The sequence below is a fragment of the Passer domesticus genome, chromosome 27 (genome assembly GCF_036417665.1).
Source record: "Passer domesticus isolate bPasDom1 chromosome 27, bPasDom1.hap1, whole genome shotgun sequence".
Lineage (NCBI taxonomy): Eukaryota > Metazoa > Chordata > Aves > Passeriformes > Passeridae > Passer > Passer domesticus.
In genome coordinates, this window is record NC_087500.1 from 1,245,832 (window position 1) to 1,258,697 (window position 12,866).

Genomic DNA, 12,866 nt, shown 5'->3' on the forward strand with positions numbered 1-12,866 from the left:
AGCGGGTGAGTTTTGGCACGTTCCCACAAGGAAACTGCAACTCTTGAGTTTACTGGGTTTGTTCTGCTTTTGTGGCACATGGATTTGTTTCCCCAGCAGAGCCCTTGGCCCAGCACTCAGAGCCTGCTGGCGGCTGGGGCTCAGTCCCACACACTCACAGGGTTTCCAAGCTCACTGTGGTCTGTAGTAGCTGCAGCAGCGTCTGCGGGGTCACTTGGGTGGCACTTAGGTCTCTGCAGGCATTGCAAAGAGATCATGAAATTCTCTGGTGACATTGCCAGGACTCTGCTCTGACAGCAAGCCCAGGGCCCTGACGATGGTGGTGCTGTTGGCAGAGGCATCCCCTTCTGCCTGCTCCAAGAGCAGCCCTTCTGGAGCCCAGCTTCCCTCTGCCTCGCCCTGCTCTAAACCAGCCCCTCGGAATCAGGAGGGCAACCCTGCAGCTCCCGTGGCAGACAGATGCCACCAGAAAGGATTGCCCCTCTCCCGACCTCCTGCTGCTCTCCCCTGAGGGCAGCTGAGCCCCTGGAGGAGGCAGGAGCCTGGAGCTGCTGGCAGGAGTGCACTTCATTCCCAGAGCCCTGCGGCCACTCCACAGCCCCAGACCTGCATGGGCTCTCTCAATCCCTGAAAGGTTGTGTCCCAGTTCCTGGGCTGCTTTGCAGCTGGGGACACACCAGCACTGCTTGGCCTTTGCCTTGCTCTGCTGCAGCTGGGCCACTTGTGTCTCCAGCAGACTCAGGCTGGCCCACAGGCAGATTTGCTCCTGCCCCATTTGGGCTGCCCTCCTGAGAACAGGGCACTCGAGAGAGACACAGCTCTCTGTGCATCTGCTCCAAACGAGCCAATACTTACAGAGAGCGCACTGAGGGCAGCTTGAAGAAGGCAGAGTCATCTATCACAACCAGCGGGTTTTGGCTGAGGATCCTGGGAAACAACAGAGCTCTGTCAGGGCTGATGGCAAGGATGTGAGCTGGCTGTGCCGGGCACGTGGGCACGGCCTGGGCCCATCCAAGGAAGCCTTGCAGGAGATGAGCAGGGCAGGGCAAAGGGCCTTTGCAGCTGCACACTCCTGCTGCTCCCTGGCTGACATGCACACTCGCAATCAGGACTTTCCCAAGGGCAAATCTGCTCCTGCCCAGGGACCCTGCAGAGGCTCGCCCTGCCGTGCCTTTAGCCCTGGGGCCACTTACAGCTCCTGGAGGAACTGCATCCCATGCCAGGCCTGGAAAGTGCCGCTGCGGATCCGCGTGAGGCCGTTCCCGGAGAGATTTCTGGGGAGAGAGGAGGTCACACACAGGAATCGGGCCTGCCCTACAGAAAGAGGGGACAAAGCGGGATCCCTTTGCAGGAAAGGTGCAAATCCAAGGTGGAAGAGGGAGGCAACTGCTGCTTTCTCGGTGTTTGTAGCCTGCCCAGGAGGCCAAGTGAGGAGCACTCGTGCTGACTCTCTTTCTGTTCCAGGAAGCAGCCAAGGCTGCAAGAACTGGCTGCCTGATGGCTGTGTGTGGACAACCCCGCTGGGCTCTGTCCCCTGGCGTGGCTGCCCAGCCATCGGCATTGACCTCTGCAGCTCAGCTGGGCTCTGGGCAGGGCAGAGTTAGGGACTGAGGGCAAAAGAACAGCAGCATTTTCCTGCACAGGAAATTGGGGTGCCCAAGGCAAAGACGGAGCTAAAAACACCAGCAAGGAACTGGATCACTCACAGAAACTTCAGGAAAGGCAGTGGCTCAAAAGCCCGTTCCTCAGTGGACTGGATCTCATTGTAGGACAAATCCCTGTTCCAGTTAGAGCAACAAATGTCACTTCCAATTGCCCTGTTGCATCTAGCTGCCTAAGCAGCCTTGATGCCAGCACGGACAAAGGCCACATGCCCGTGGCTGGGCTGAGCAGCAGGGCCCCAGCGAGGGGCAGGCAGGAGCCCCCCACCATGGGCAGGGCCCGGTGCTTACAGGTGCTTCAGCAGGAACAGCCCCTCCAGGGAATGGCTCTTCACTGTCCGCAGCTCATTGTCCCTGAGCACTCTGCAAGGGGACACAGGGACATTGTGACAGCGGCCGCTGGCCAGCAGCAAATGGCATTGTCATGGGAAAATCTCCTGCAGCAGCTTGACTGAAGCATCTCTTTGGGACACTGCAGGGATCGTCCCCACTCCTGGCCACAGCAGGCCCTTGCTCCTGGCCGGCTGAAGGTGACCACAGCGTCATCCCTGGGCAGACACACATGGGGATGGTGCCCTGGCTGCAAGAGGCTCATGGCAATTCTTGCCATACTGGGAAGCTGGGCTGATTCACACTCCTCCTTGCAGAGCCACCGAGCTTTGAACTCCAATGGAAAGGATGCAAGCGGGTGGTGTGGGGGCTGCTGATCCTATCCCCAGACCAAAGGATGGAAAATCCCCAAACTCCTGACTTTTGAAATGGTGTAGGCCACGTACAATGTCTCAGCCCATGGGTAGTCCTTCCAGGCCTGTTTTCCAAGAGCTTCAACAGAGTTGCCAGTGAAATCTCTGCAAAGAAACAAAAGGCCCGTTGCCCCCTCAAGAAAACCCATTTCCTGGCCATTCCTCTGCTGAGCTAGAATTGGGCTTTGCCTGGAGAAGGCACAGCGTGCCCAGCCTGGCTTCACCCCCCTGCTGAGCTCAGGCCCCCAAGCCCACGCTGTCCCCAGGCAGGGAGTCCCCCGGGTGTCCCAGGTGGGCTCTGCAGACACAGGGAGCCGAGTAGTGGCAGCTGCAGGGCTCTGCCCATCCACAGCAACCCCTAAGGCCCATCCAGTGCCACCCCTGCCATGCACAGGCACCCCTTCCACTATCCCAGGCTGCTCCAAGCCTCGTCCAACCTGGCCTTGGACATTGCCAGGGATCCAGGGGCAGCCACAGCTGCTCTGGGCACCCTGTGCCAGGGCCTCACCCCCCACACAGGGAAGGATTTCTCTGAACATTTGATCTAAGCCTGCTCTCTGTCACTGTGGAGCCATTCCCATTTGTATTGGTTTTGTGTGGCCAAGGTTTGGCATGGCATTGGGCTCCAGCTGCTGTTGAAATTGCTTTTGCTTCTCATTATCCTGCCCTGGTTTTGTTGGTAATAAATATAATTAATATCCCCAAGTTCCCTCCGTTGTGTCCATGAGGGTGATGACCAGGGAGGGATCTCTCCCTCTCTTTCTGGAAGCTCATGAGCCTTTTGCTGCCTTTTCTCTCCTCTCCACTCGGGCGGAGCGCTGACAGCGCCTTTGGTGGGCAGCCGGCATCCAGCCAGGGCCAAAGCCCGCCTGGCGCCGGGAGAGCGCGGGCAGCTTCCCGAAAGCCGGGCACAGGCGGGATGGCCGCCGGCAGAGCCTGAGGGAGCCGCAGCGCCAATGGCGGGAAGCGCGGGCAGCCTGAGGGGCGGCAGCTCCGCCTCAGCGCGCCGGCACCGGCAGCGACCGCCGCGCAAAGGGAGCGGCGGGCAGCTTTGGCGAGGCCGGCACGGCCCCGCAAGCAGCGCCCGCACAGGCGCCCCGGCCCGGCCGGGAAGCGCGGCCGCTCCGCCGCACAGGCAGCTCCGGCTCCGGGCAGCGCCTCCGGCAGCGGCCGCCCCGGCCTGAGGGGAAACGCGCGGGCCAGCAGCTCGGGCCGGGGCGGCTCCGGCAGCGCCTGCGGCAGGGCGGCCTCCACTCCTGGCCACGGAGCCACGGAGCCACGGAGCCTCAGAGTCGCTGTCCATGGTGGAGACCTCCGGGTTCAGCGGGTCCATCCTGTGCCCGATCCCCACCTTGGCAGCCAGGCCACAGCACTCAGTGCCACCTCCAGCTGTCCCTTGCACCCCTGCAGGCATGGGGAGTCCAGCGCCTCCTTGGGCAGCCCCTTCCAAGGCCTGACCACCCTTTCCATGGAGAAATTCCTCCCTGATCTCTCTTTTTCCTGACTTACACACCCGGACACTATTTTAAGCCTCTTCTGAGCCATATTCGACCAAGGTGCCTTTCATGCATGCCCATTAAACCTCCTGGAGAAGGTGATTCTGCTCCATCACAGCAGCCCTTCAGCAGGAGGTTCAACAATGCAACCATCAGCCTGGGAGCCAGGCAGGAGTGAGGGAGGGCAAAGGGAAGGAGGAGGAGGAGGTGAAAACCTCAGGGGTGCAGAGGGGACAGTGCTGCTTGTGCAGCTCCAAGCCAGCACCACGGGGACACCCGTGCCGAGACCTCTGCAGGAGGACACCGGCCATTCCCCTTCCCATTCCCCACCCACAGCTCTTGTGTTCACAGGAGACATTTGGAACACAAAAGTGTGGACCCTGGAAAGCTACAGGGGCCTTGGGATGTTTTAGAAGCACTACTGCAAAGCCTCTTCCTTTGATATCCAACGAGCTATCCAGGAAGGTCTCGTTGGAATGGGAAAACTCCACAGGGAGTGCTGGAGCCAGGCACTGGCACTGGGGCTGGCAGAAATAACACCTGGGTGAGGTAGGACCAGGTGCATGCTCTGCTCAGCCCAGTGGCAGAGCTGAAGGGGGAAGTGCAAAGATAAGGAGTGGCAGAGGCAGAGGGACTGCTGGAGCCCCTCTGAAGCAGCCATTGCACAAACGTCCCAGACAGACACATCCCAAGAAGCCCAGGATGCCCAAGGCTGTGGCCAGCAGGCAGGGGGAGGGGATCCAAAACAAGGGCAATGGAAACAGGTCCCTGCTGGGGGCAGCAGGGCAATCCCCTCCTGGCCCATCTCACCTTCCCAGCTCCCTCTGCACAACACGGGGGAGGCTCTGAGCCACTGGGGCCGGACAAGCACGGTGTGGACAAGCTCCATCCAGGCTGGAGGGGCTGCCCAGGGGGAGTCAGGCCAGCCACGCTCTTTGAGAGGCTCCCTGGGGACGCTGTCCTGAGGGGCAGAGCAGTCCAGAGGGGCTGGACATTCTGCAGGGAGAAATCCTTGTAGGCACAGGCAGGAACAGGCCATGCCCGTGTGCCCAAAGACGAGCTGGTGAGGAAGCACAACGGCTGAGCAGGAAGCTTTACCTGGGACTCCGGGAAAACACAGAATTTACACCTTTGGAAGAAGGGCAGCACCACAGGAGGATGGCGAGGATGTTGTTGGGGCGTGCAGGGAGAAAGGCAAAAAAGCAAAGGCACAGCTGGAACTGAATTTGGCCAATTCCATAAGGGAGAACAGAAACTGCTTTTACTAAAAAATCAGCAACACCAGGAGGAACGAGAACCAACTTGGTTTTTATTGAATGCAGGGTAAAACATTGTGACAAGGGATGAGGAAAACCCTGAGATACTGATGCCTTCTCTGGGTGTCCCAGAGCTTGTGCTTGCCTGCAGCACCCTCTGGCCTTCCCTCAGCAGTGACAGCAAGAAATAACAGTCAAGGAAAAAGCATCTAAAGAAATAAAAACAGCAAACAAAGCAGCATCCAAGGAGGGCCTCAGCTAAATGGGAGGTGAACAATTGTGGCATCCCATTAACTTCTTGAAAGTCTTCTACCTTTGTTCTTCACACTATGCCTCTTCCCAAGATGCTTATCTCTGGGATTCATAGGCATCCCTGATGCGTTGAATCCATGGCAATTCAGACTTGCTGAACAGGGAACAGCACTGGGATGCTCCATGAACAGCCTGGGAACAGGGGCAACACTCGGAGGAGCTCTCTGCCCTGTAGAGCAAAGGCTGCTCTACATTCTGTGCCTCCTTGTTATCCTTCCTCCCTCTCTGTGGCAGTTTTGCACAGAACCTGAAAAAAAAACAGAGAGAGAAAATGGGCATAAAAGAGAAGGCAGCAGGTGATGGAGGCTGTGGGCAACAGGGGTGCCTGTGCTCTGCCCTGTCTGGGAAGCAGCCGCTGGAGCAGTCGGGAAGGGGCATTTCCAACGATGCAAAGCAATGGAGTGAGCGAGGTGAACGGGGACAAAAAGGCTTCTGGACATCCCATGGCCAGAGGTCCCTGGTCCGGCTCCCTTAGCAGGGAGGTTTGGCCAGGGAGGGCTGCAGCAGGTGCCAGCACCTCTCCCTGCTCTGGGGTGTGTCAGCAGAGCCCAAGGAAGATGGGGAGCCCCAGCAGGGGTGGCAATGGCTGGCAATCCAGGGAATGAGCCCTGCATGCAAAAGGCAGCTGGAGAGGATGGGAGTGAGTTCTTCACCAGCCACTGTGGGGAGGGAGCGGGGAAAAATAGGGCAGAGCCACAGCAGAGGAGACTGCTCGTGCTCACAGAGATTTGGGAGCGCCCCGGGGCCCAAGACATCCATCCCAGCGCCGGCGTGGGAAGGGCTGCTTGGGCTGGGAGCCCCTGGCCGTGCCCAGCGCTCAGGAGCCGCTTTCCCAGGGCTCCCCCAAACGCGACGTGTCGGAAACACGGCCCGAGGAGTCCTGGGCAGCGGCACCTGCGTGGCTGCGGGGCTCCAGGAGGAGCTGCTCTGCACAGGAAAGACTCTAGGTGGCATGGGCAGGACTTACCTTCTCAGCCACAATTTCCTGGGGTGGCCAGGCTGGGAGTCAAGTTCACTCTGTCGGGAGCGCTTCTGGGGAAGGAAAATGGGAGATTTGCAACATCAGTTGTCCTGTAATATTCTGCCAAACAGGGGAGAGGGTGAAAGCTCTCATTGCTGTGTGGCTGAAGGCAGGAGAGCAAAGCAAAGCTGGGGAGAGCTGGGACAGAAGGCAGGACAAGCTCCCCCCAGGCAGGCTGGACCCTGCTGAGCTGAGTGCTGGGGATGCTGCCACAAGCTTCAGGCTTGGAAAAACATCTCCTGTGGCACCCCGCACATGCAGGGGCATCTGCAGTGGCACGTGGGGCTCATCACCTGGGCACTCTAACTACAAGACAGACAGCTGTGTGTCAAACAAGAAACTGGCTTACGTGGAAGACACACTTCAGTATCAGTAAAACCAAGACGAAGAAAAACAGCAGAACCACAAATGTGATCACGTACACCACAACCTTCTGTTTGTGCTGTGAGGCAAGGAAGGAAGAATATGTGGGTAAGAGCATTGCTCCTTCCATTCTCCTTTGCCCAGAAGGACACATGCAGCAGTGCCCAGCAGCTCTCCTACCTTCCCTGTGAGCCCCTTGTCCTTCCCCAAGGCCATGTGAATGATCATGTTCTCTTGTTGACGACACTGCTCTATTGGATCATAGGCTTCCTGGTTCTCTTGCCTCCCTTGGAGCACCTTTAGAAGCAGCCTGGTCTTTTTGACCATCTTGGCACACGCCTGCTTGAGCTGGGGCAGGCTGCAGTCCCTCCTCAGAGCTCTCTCCACGTGGGCCATGAATGTCTTCAGGCCTTTGTGTGCCTCCATCAACTGCTGGTGATGATCAGCATTGGTTTCCAGGTCTTTTAGTACTGGCGCAAGGTCCGCACTTCGGGGTCTCACAGGTTTATGGAGGAGCATGGAGTCTTCCTCCTCTCTGGTGTCAGGCATGAGCAGGAGGTGGCCGCCGATGGAGGAATGCTTCTCTTCAGCCGTGGCTCCTCGTCTGCTGCTCACAGCGGGGTGGCTCTGAACCAACGGGTCAGAGAGAAAATCCACGTCCCTGTTTAGACCCTGGGCAGATCTGGACCTTCGCTCCACTTTCACAGGGCTCAGCACCTGGTAGAAAAGCGGATTATGTCCAACCCAATACTGCCTGTCCTTCTTCTTGTGCCGTTTGTGTGTCCTGACGTGGTACTTCCTGGCAGTTGGATCTTCCTCCTCATCTCTGTGTTGTCCAGAGATGGAGGGATCGTCAGCATGTTTTAATCCACCAGTTACAGCTGAGGGCTTTAATCCTTGCCAGTATAAACGTGACTCCATCTTCTCTTGATGCCAGCTTGAGGGTGTCTTTTCCACCACATGCTTCAGCCTGGCAGGCTGGGGCTGGTGTGGGACAGTGATTCTTGCAGCCTTGATGCTTTCTGCCTTGTGCAGCTTCTTCTTGACCTTGGCCCTCAGGTCACCAGCACTTGTTTTGCCTTCGTGCCCCAAGAGATGCTGAGGGGGATATGAATTTCTTCTGGAGCTATCCAGGCTGCTGACACCACCCTCAGCGCTCTGGGTCAGGGCAACCACAAGCGTTGCAGTTCCATGATCTCCCAGTGAAGGTTCCATGGGCTTGAGGATCAACACAGGGCTGGTGTTCAGCTCTCTGCGTTGCTCCATGTCCATTACTTCTCCCCGTGTCTGCAGCACAGTTGAGTGAACTGTAGAACACCAAGAGAGCAGATCAGCAGCTGGGCACAGACACAGGCTCAGAGGTTACCCTGAGCAGCAGGAGCTCATCTCTAAGTTTAGGCATCCCAAGAGCAGAGTGGGGGATGTGTTGTGGGGAGCAGCAGAGCCCTTCAATCCATGCCATTATCCCCTCGGAGCAGAGCAGAGAGCTGGCTCTTTCCAGGTGTCTCCTGGGGCTCTGTTTGCATGGGAGGGAAACATCCCTGGGGAATGGCTTTGCTGTCGGAGAGGTTCCCACAGCTCCAGATGAGCAGGCTTGGGTGGCTCTGCAGGAGCCAGTGAAGAGCCTGAGACCCCAGAGGAAGGACCCGTGCTGCAATGGGGGCACAGACTGGCAGGGGAGGAAAGCCCAGGGATTCCTTTGCTCCAGGGCCATTCCCAAGAGCAGCAGCTCAAGCTCTTACACCGTGAAAAACTTCCCCAAAGGCACCAGAGCTCTGGGACTGTGCTGTGGGAAACCTGGGGCTGAGCCAGTGAGAGAAGCGAGCTCCCTGGAGCCTTTGGCAACCTGGCTGTATCTGTTTGCACAAGTGCAGCCTGGCCCTGCTGTGGACAGGATGTGCTGTGCCCTGTGCCCAGCTGGAGCAGGACGGTGCTTTCCTCCCCCTGCACACCCCAACGAAGGCATGATGGTGCTTGGTGTTCACCCTGCAGAGCACAGCAGGAGCCCTGCCCTTTGTCCTGCAGAGGGCAGTGGGGTGGCACAGAAAGCAGGCTGTTAGGGGAATTTAGGGGGTTTATGAGCAGACCTTGCCTTCCAGCGCCAGGGAAGGGCACAGGGCATTCCTGCTTTCCTTGCCTGGGGGCATGCTGTGGGTAGCAAAATCGTAGCTTTGGTGGGCCCAGTGAGCTGTTCCTTCTCCAGACAGTATGTGACACACAAGATATGGACAATCACCAGGAGCTTTCCATCCCAAGGGGTTTTGTCTAATGCCTGCGCTCCAGGGGGAGATCAGGCCCCCAGCACGGGGCAGTCCTGCAGCATCTCCCCAGGCTCAAGAGAAGTGGCAGATTTGAGCTCCCCCCAGCCCCTCCGGACACCAACCGCACTGCGGGGCGCTGCTGCTGCACAGCTTCTCGCACAGGAACTGGATGGTCCTGCAGGGGCTCTCGGGCCGGGGACGCTCCTGGCACAGGCAGCAGGCCGTCTCCTTGGGCACTTGCCTGCAGACAAGAGGGGATTATTGCAGGAACACCTGCCCACCCAGTCCGTGGCTCAGAGCCCGACTCAGGGAACACACAGGAACCCCACTCATGGGGCTTGTGCTTCACTGTGTGCCACAGCTCTGGGAAAGGCCCCTGACTCCCAATGCCAAACATCAGAAAGGGGATTTTAACCTGGAAAGTGGAACTGCTCCCAAAATACCACGTGACACAGAAATGCCCCCGCCTGGAGTTCAAACTCTGCTTTGAGAGACCTGCAGCAAGTCACCCGAAAAGGTGAAATTCTGCCTCTGAGCGGGTGAGTTTTGGCACGTTCCCATAAGGAAACAGCAATTCTTGAGTTTACTGGGTTTCTTCTGGTTTTGTGGCACATGGATTTGTTTTCCCAGCAGAGCCCTTGTGCCAGCACTCAGAGCCTGCTGGCGGCTGGGGCTCAGTCCCACACACTCACAGGGTTTCCAAGCTCACTGTGGTCTGTAGTAGCTGCAGCAGCGTCTGCGGGATCACTTGGGTGGCACTTAGGTCTCTGCAGGCATTGCAAAGAGATCATGAAATTCTCTGGTGACATTGCCAGGACTCTGCTCTGACAGCAAGCCCAGGGCCCTGACGATGGTGGTGCTGTTGGCAGAGGCATCCCCTTCTGCCTGCTCCAAGAGCAGCCCTTCTGGAGCCCAGCTTCCCTCTGCCTCGCCCTGCTCTAAACCAGCCCCTCGGAATCAGGAGGGCAACCCTGCAGCTCCCGTGGCAGACAGATGCCACCAGAAAGGATTGCCCCTCTCCCGACCTCCTGCTGCTCTCCCCTGAGGGCAGCTGAGTCCCTGGAGGGGGCAGGAGCCTGGAGCTGCTGGCAGGAGTGCACTTCATTCCCAGAGCCCTGCCAGCAGCTCCACGGCCCCAGACCTGCATGGGCTCTCTCAATCCCTGAAAGGTTGTGTCCCAGTTCCTGGGCTGCTTTGCAGCTGGGGACACACCAGCACTGCTTGGCCTTTGCCTTGCTCTGCTGCAGCTGGGCCACTTGTGTCTCCAGCAGACTCAGGCTGGCCCACAGGCAGATTTGCTCCTGCCCCATTTGGGCTGCCCTCCTGAGAACAGGGCACTCGAGAGAGACACAGCTCTCTGTGCATCTGCTCCAAACGAGCCAATACTTACAGAGAGCGCACTGAGGGCAGCTTGAAGAAGGCAGAGTCATCTATCACAACCAGCGGGTTTTGGCTGAGGATCCTGGGAAACAACAGAGCTCTGTCAGGGCTGATGGCAAGGATGTGAGCTGGCTGTGCCGGGCACGTGGGCACGGCCTGGGCCCATCCAAGGAAGCCTTGCAGGAGATGAGCAGGGCAGGGCAAAGGGCCTTTGCAGCTGCACACTCCTGCTGCTCCCTGGCTGACATGCACACTCGCAATCAGGACTTTCCCAAGGGCAAATCTGCTCCTGCCCAGGGACCCTGCAGAGGCTCGCCCTGCCGTGCCTTTAGCCCTGGGGCCACTTACAGCTCCTGGAGGAACTGCATCCCATGCCAGGCCTGGAAAGTGCCGCTGCGGATCCGCGTGAGGCCGTTCCCGGAGAGATTTCTGGGGAGAGAGGAGGTCACACACAGGAATCGGGCCTGCCCTACAGAAAGAGGGGACAAAGCGGGATCCCTTTGCAGGAAAGGTGCAAATCCAAGGTGGAAGAGGGAGGCAACTGCTGCTTTCTCGGTGTTTGTAGCCTGCCCAGGAGGCCAAGCGAGCGGCACACGTGCTGACTCTCTTTCTGTTCCAGGAAGCAGCCAAGGCTGCAAGAACTGGCTACTTGATGGCTGTGTGTGGACAACCCCGCTGGGCTCTGTCCCCTGGCGTGGCTGCCCAGCCATCGGCATTGACCTCTGCAGCTCAGCTGGGCTCTGGGCAGGGCAGAGTTAGGGACTGAGGGCAAAAGAACAGCAGCATTTTCCTGCACAGGAAATTGGGGTGCCCAAGGCAAAGACGGAGCTAAAAACACCAGCAAGGAACTGGATCACTCACAGAAACTTCAGGAAAGGCAGTGGCTCAAAAGCCCGTTCCTCAATGGACTGGATCTCATTGTAGGACAAATCCCTGTTCCAGTTAGAGCAACAAATGTCACTTCCAATTGCCCTGTTGCATCTAGCTGCCTTTGCAGACTTGATCCCAGCATGGACAAAGGCCACATGCCCGTGGCTGGGCTGAGCAGCAGGGCCCCAGCGAGGGGCAGGCAGGAGCCCCCCACCATGGGCAGGGCCCGGTGCTTACAGGTGCTTCAGCAGGAACAGCCCCTCCAGGGAATGGCTCTTCACTGTCCGCAGCTCATTGTCCCTGAGCACTCTGCAAGGGGACACAGGGACATTGTGACAGCGGCCGCTGGCCAGCAGCAAATGGCATTGTCATGGGAAAATCTCCTGCAGCAGCTTGACTGAAGCATCTCTTTGGGACACTGCAGGGATCGTCCCCACTCCTGGCCACAGCAGGCCCTTGCTCCTGGCCGGCTAAAGGTGACCACAGCGTCATCCCTGGGCAGACACACACGGGGATGCTGCAAGAGGCTCATGGCAATTCTTGCCATACTGGGAAGCTGGGCTGATTCACACCCCTCCTTGCAGAGCCACAGAGCTTTGAACTCCAATGGAAAGAATGCAAGCGGATGGTGTGAGGGCTGCTGATCCCATCCCCAGACCAAAGGATGGAAAATCCCCAAACTCCTGACTTTTGAAATGGTGCAGGCCACTTACAATGTCTCAGCCCATGGGTAGTCCTTCCAGGCCTGTTTACCAAGAGCAGTAATGGAGTTGCCAGTGAAATCTCTGCAAAGAAACAAAAGGCCCAGTCCCCCCTCAGGAAAACCCATTTCCTTGCTGCTGAGCTGGAACTGGGCTTTGCCTGGAGAAGGCACAGCGTGCCCAGCCTGGCTTCACCCCCCTGCTGAGCTCAGGCCCCCAAGCCCACGCTGTCCCCAGGCAGGGAGTCCCCCGGGTGTCCCAGGTGGGCTCTGCAGACACAGGGAGCCGAGGAGGGGCAGCTGTAGGGCTCTGTGGGGCCCCGGGACTCACAGGAGGGCCAGGGCTCGGCGGCGGCTGGCCGGGGGCACGGTGGCCAGCCCGGTGTGGCGGCAGTTCAGCCGCCCATGGCCCGGGCAGCGGCAGGGCTCTGGGCAGAGCTCCTCGGCCACTCCTGCCGAGGGAGCCACTGCCAGCAGCAGGGCCAGCAGGAGCAGAGCGCGCACGAGACGCGGCACCAGGTCCATGGCGAGGCAGGACTGGCTGCAGTCACCTGGGACACAGCCCTCAGGTGCAGCTGTGGCAGTTCCTGTGTCACAGTGGTGCTGCCAATGTCACAGTGCTCCCTTCTGTGTCATTGTAGCAATGCTTGAGGTGGTGCTTGGCAACAGAGCTCGCAGGCCATGGTGTCACCAAGTGACTCTGTCTCAGAGCCATCAATACGTGGAATCATGGAATGGATTGGCTTGGAAGGGACCCAAAGGCACATCCAGTGCCACCCCTGCCATGCACAGGCACCCCTTCC

General features: G+C 58.7%; 1 protein-coding gene across 1 annotated transcript; it reads right to left on the minus strand.

Annotated features, from left to right (window-relative positions):
* Nucleotides 1-5,210: 5,210 nt before the first annotated feature.
* On the minus strand, nucleotides 5,211-12,588 carry LOC135286519 (leucine-rich repeat-containing protein 37A-like). Its single transcript, XM_064399611.1, has 11 exons — nucleotides 12,395-12,588; nucleotides 12,077-12,148; nucleotides 11,601-11,672; nucleotides 10,842-10,922; nucleotides 10,504-10,575; nucleotides 9,806-9,880; nucleotides 9,236-9,354; nucleotides 7,033-8,159; nucleotides 6,839-6,931; nucleotides 6,436-6,500; nucleotides 5,211-5,715 (listed from the first exon to the last, which is right to left on the minus strand). The coding sequence occupies exons 1-11, from the start codon at nucleotides 12,586-12,588 to the stop codon at nucleotides 5,505-5,507; spliced, it is 2,181 nt and encodes a 726-aa protein (XP_064255681.1). The 3' UTR covers nucleotides 5,211-5,504.
* Between the last annotated feature and the right edge of the window lie 278 nt (nucleotides 12,589-12,866).

Coding starts and splice junctions, on each gene's coding strand:
- LOC135286519 (XM_064399611.1), bottom strand. CDS start 12,588: ATGGACCTGGTGCCGCGTCTCGTGCGCGCTCTGCTCCTGCTGGCCCTG. Junction 10,576..10,841: donor ATGCAGTTCCTCCAGGAGCT/GTAAGTGGCCCC, acceptor GTTGTTTCCCAG/GATCCTCAGCCAAAACCCGC. Junction 6,501..6,838: donor TACTGAAGTGTGTCTTCCAC/GTAAGCCAGTTT, acceptor TTCCTTCCCCAG/AAGCGCTCCCGACAGAGTGA.